Source organism: Alligator sinensis, unplaced genomic scaffold, assembly GCF_000455745.1.
Source record: "Alligator sinensis unplaced genomic scaffold, ASM45574v1 scaffold1626_1, whole genome shotgun sequence".
NCBI classification, from domain to species: domain Eukaryota; kingdom Metazoa; phylum Chordata; order Crocodylia; family Alligatoridae; genus Alligator; species Alligator sinensis.
In genome coordinates, this window is record NW_005842437.1 from 220121 (window position 1) to 222011 (window position 1891).

At 49.5% G+C, this 1891-nt stretch overlaps 1 protein-coding gene across 4 annotated transcripts in view; it reads left to right on the forward strand.

The window, feature by feature from the left end:
- The first annotated feature begins 249 nt into the window (after positions 1-249).
- The window catches only part of SIK3 (SIK family kinase 3), a 51492-nt gene continuing 49850 nt past the window's right edge, over positions 250-1891 (forward strand). For all 4 annotated transcript variants that reach the window (XM_006030329.3, XM_025211949.1, XM_025211951.1 and 1 more), the window contains exon 1: positions 250-366. In XM_006030329.3, coding sequence (XP_006030391.1) covers positions 325-366 — 42 coding nt within the window. In that variant the 5' untranslated portion in view covers positions 250-324. The remainder of the gene's footprint in view (positions 367-1891) is intronic.

Sequence of the window (1891 nt, forward strand, 5' to 3'; positions counted from 1 at the left end):
CTTTGCTCATCAAAGCAAAATACCTCTGTGTTACGTGGCACGTGGCTTGTACTGAAGTAGGGGAGCTCTCCTCCGTCTGCTGGACTGTTCTAAGACTGTAAGTTCGTTTGGGCAGAAATCTGTGTTGTTAATGGCACTTACCACTGGAGCGCCTGCCTGTGCCTTGGGCTCCTGCAAGCCTTGGTAATATGAATACTGTCCTAATCCCAAGAGCTGAATGATCAAACACCCTGTCTGTCTTCCTGCCAGGTTGCTATAAAGATTATCGACAAGACGCAGCTGGATGAAGAGAACCTCAAGAAGATTTTTAGAGAAGTTCAGATCATGAAGATGCTCTGCCACCCCCATATCATCCGATTGTATCAGGTAGGAGCCTTACGTAACGGGTTTTCCCCACTTCCGCACCACGGGCTCTCTGCACAGCATCACAGGGTGATCCCTCTGCGTTCTCTGTAGTAAAGTATGGGACGTTCCTCGCTGCCAAGGAAGCTAGATAAAAAGTAAAAATGAGTAGCAAATCCACTGCTTTCTGGAGCTCAGACTCCCTCAGTGGACTGACCCGTTGCTACTCTTCAGCTGTGCACCTCAATGAAATTCAGTTTAACACAGAGAGAGTAGGTGTCTCTGCTTGCTAGGACAAGTTGAGCACATCTTTTCCTTGTGGTCCTTGCATGCCCCCCTTGTTCCTCCAGTGCTTGCCTGGGAGGTGATCCACGATGGCCTTGCCACTTGCATCACTGCAGAGTTCTGTGGCAGACATTTCTGTTGCTTCACTGGCTTCTGTTCTGCAGACAAAAGCAAAGTATGTAAGGCACAATGCACCGAGTTACTGGGTGCACGCGGGGTGGGTCACTGCTTTGGCAGGGCCCTGCTTACTCGGAGGACTGGGTGGGCTGGAAGCTGGAGGCAGGCTGAGGTGGCCTTGGTCTTGGGGACTAAATGTGTGTAATTTGACATGGCCTTCTTAAAGGCCCAGGTTTGACTGGGCTGTTAGTGATGCAGTGATCAAAGGCTCCTTCCCCACCTCCTGCCAGAATTTTTTTGGCTGAAAGGCTGGAGCAGAAGATTCAGCAACTGAATTAACAAATTAAAGGATTTCCCTCCTCCTCCCCCCACTTCCCCTTCCTGGTTGAAAACTCATGGAGTAAAATTGGAAGCAGAGGTGGGTTTTGTTCAAGCTGGGGGGCTGTGTGGCCACAGGCACCTGACTGCTGTTCTTGAGGGCTGGATCCTAGAATGGGGAAGACTTTGAGAGGGGAAATGCAGCAAGGTGAGCCAAGGAGGAGGCTGTTCTGCTGGACACGCATTGGAACAGGTCTGCATGTTGGTAGCTTCCTGACCACAGGCTGGTGGCAGGATTTGAACAGTTGGAATATTAGATAAAGAATTTATGGGTTTATTTTCCTTCGCTTATTGGCTATGTGTATGTTTGTCAGGGGGGCAAGATGCTGTAACCCTCGTTAAGGGAATGACTTCTAGAAGCAGCTGCTATCTACTTGTGGCTAGTTCTGGTTCATGCTGAGCTTATCTTCTAAATAGCCACTGATACACAACTCAGATCAACCTGAGAGTCTACACCAGTATTTCCCAATCTTTTCCAGCCCAAGGCACGCTTACATTAATAATTTTTTTCTGCAGCACACCTGTTAAGGCATTCCCCATCCCCATACCTAATGTAGCTCGTTGCCACGGTATAGTACCAAGGCACACCTGTTCACTTCTGACAGTGCACTTTTGTGCCATGGCACACTGATTGGGAAACGCTGGTCTACAGGTGGCAAGGGCTAATGACCTGACACCTTGACTGGAGAGCCAGGCCTGAAATGCCTGGGAAGGGGACAGGTGTAGTACCTTCAATATGTATGCAGAGGTCTCCTCGAGAGAGCGGGTC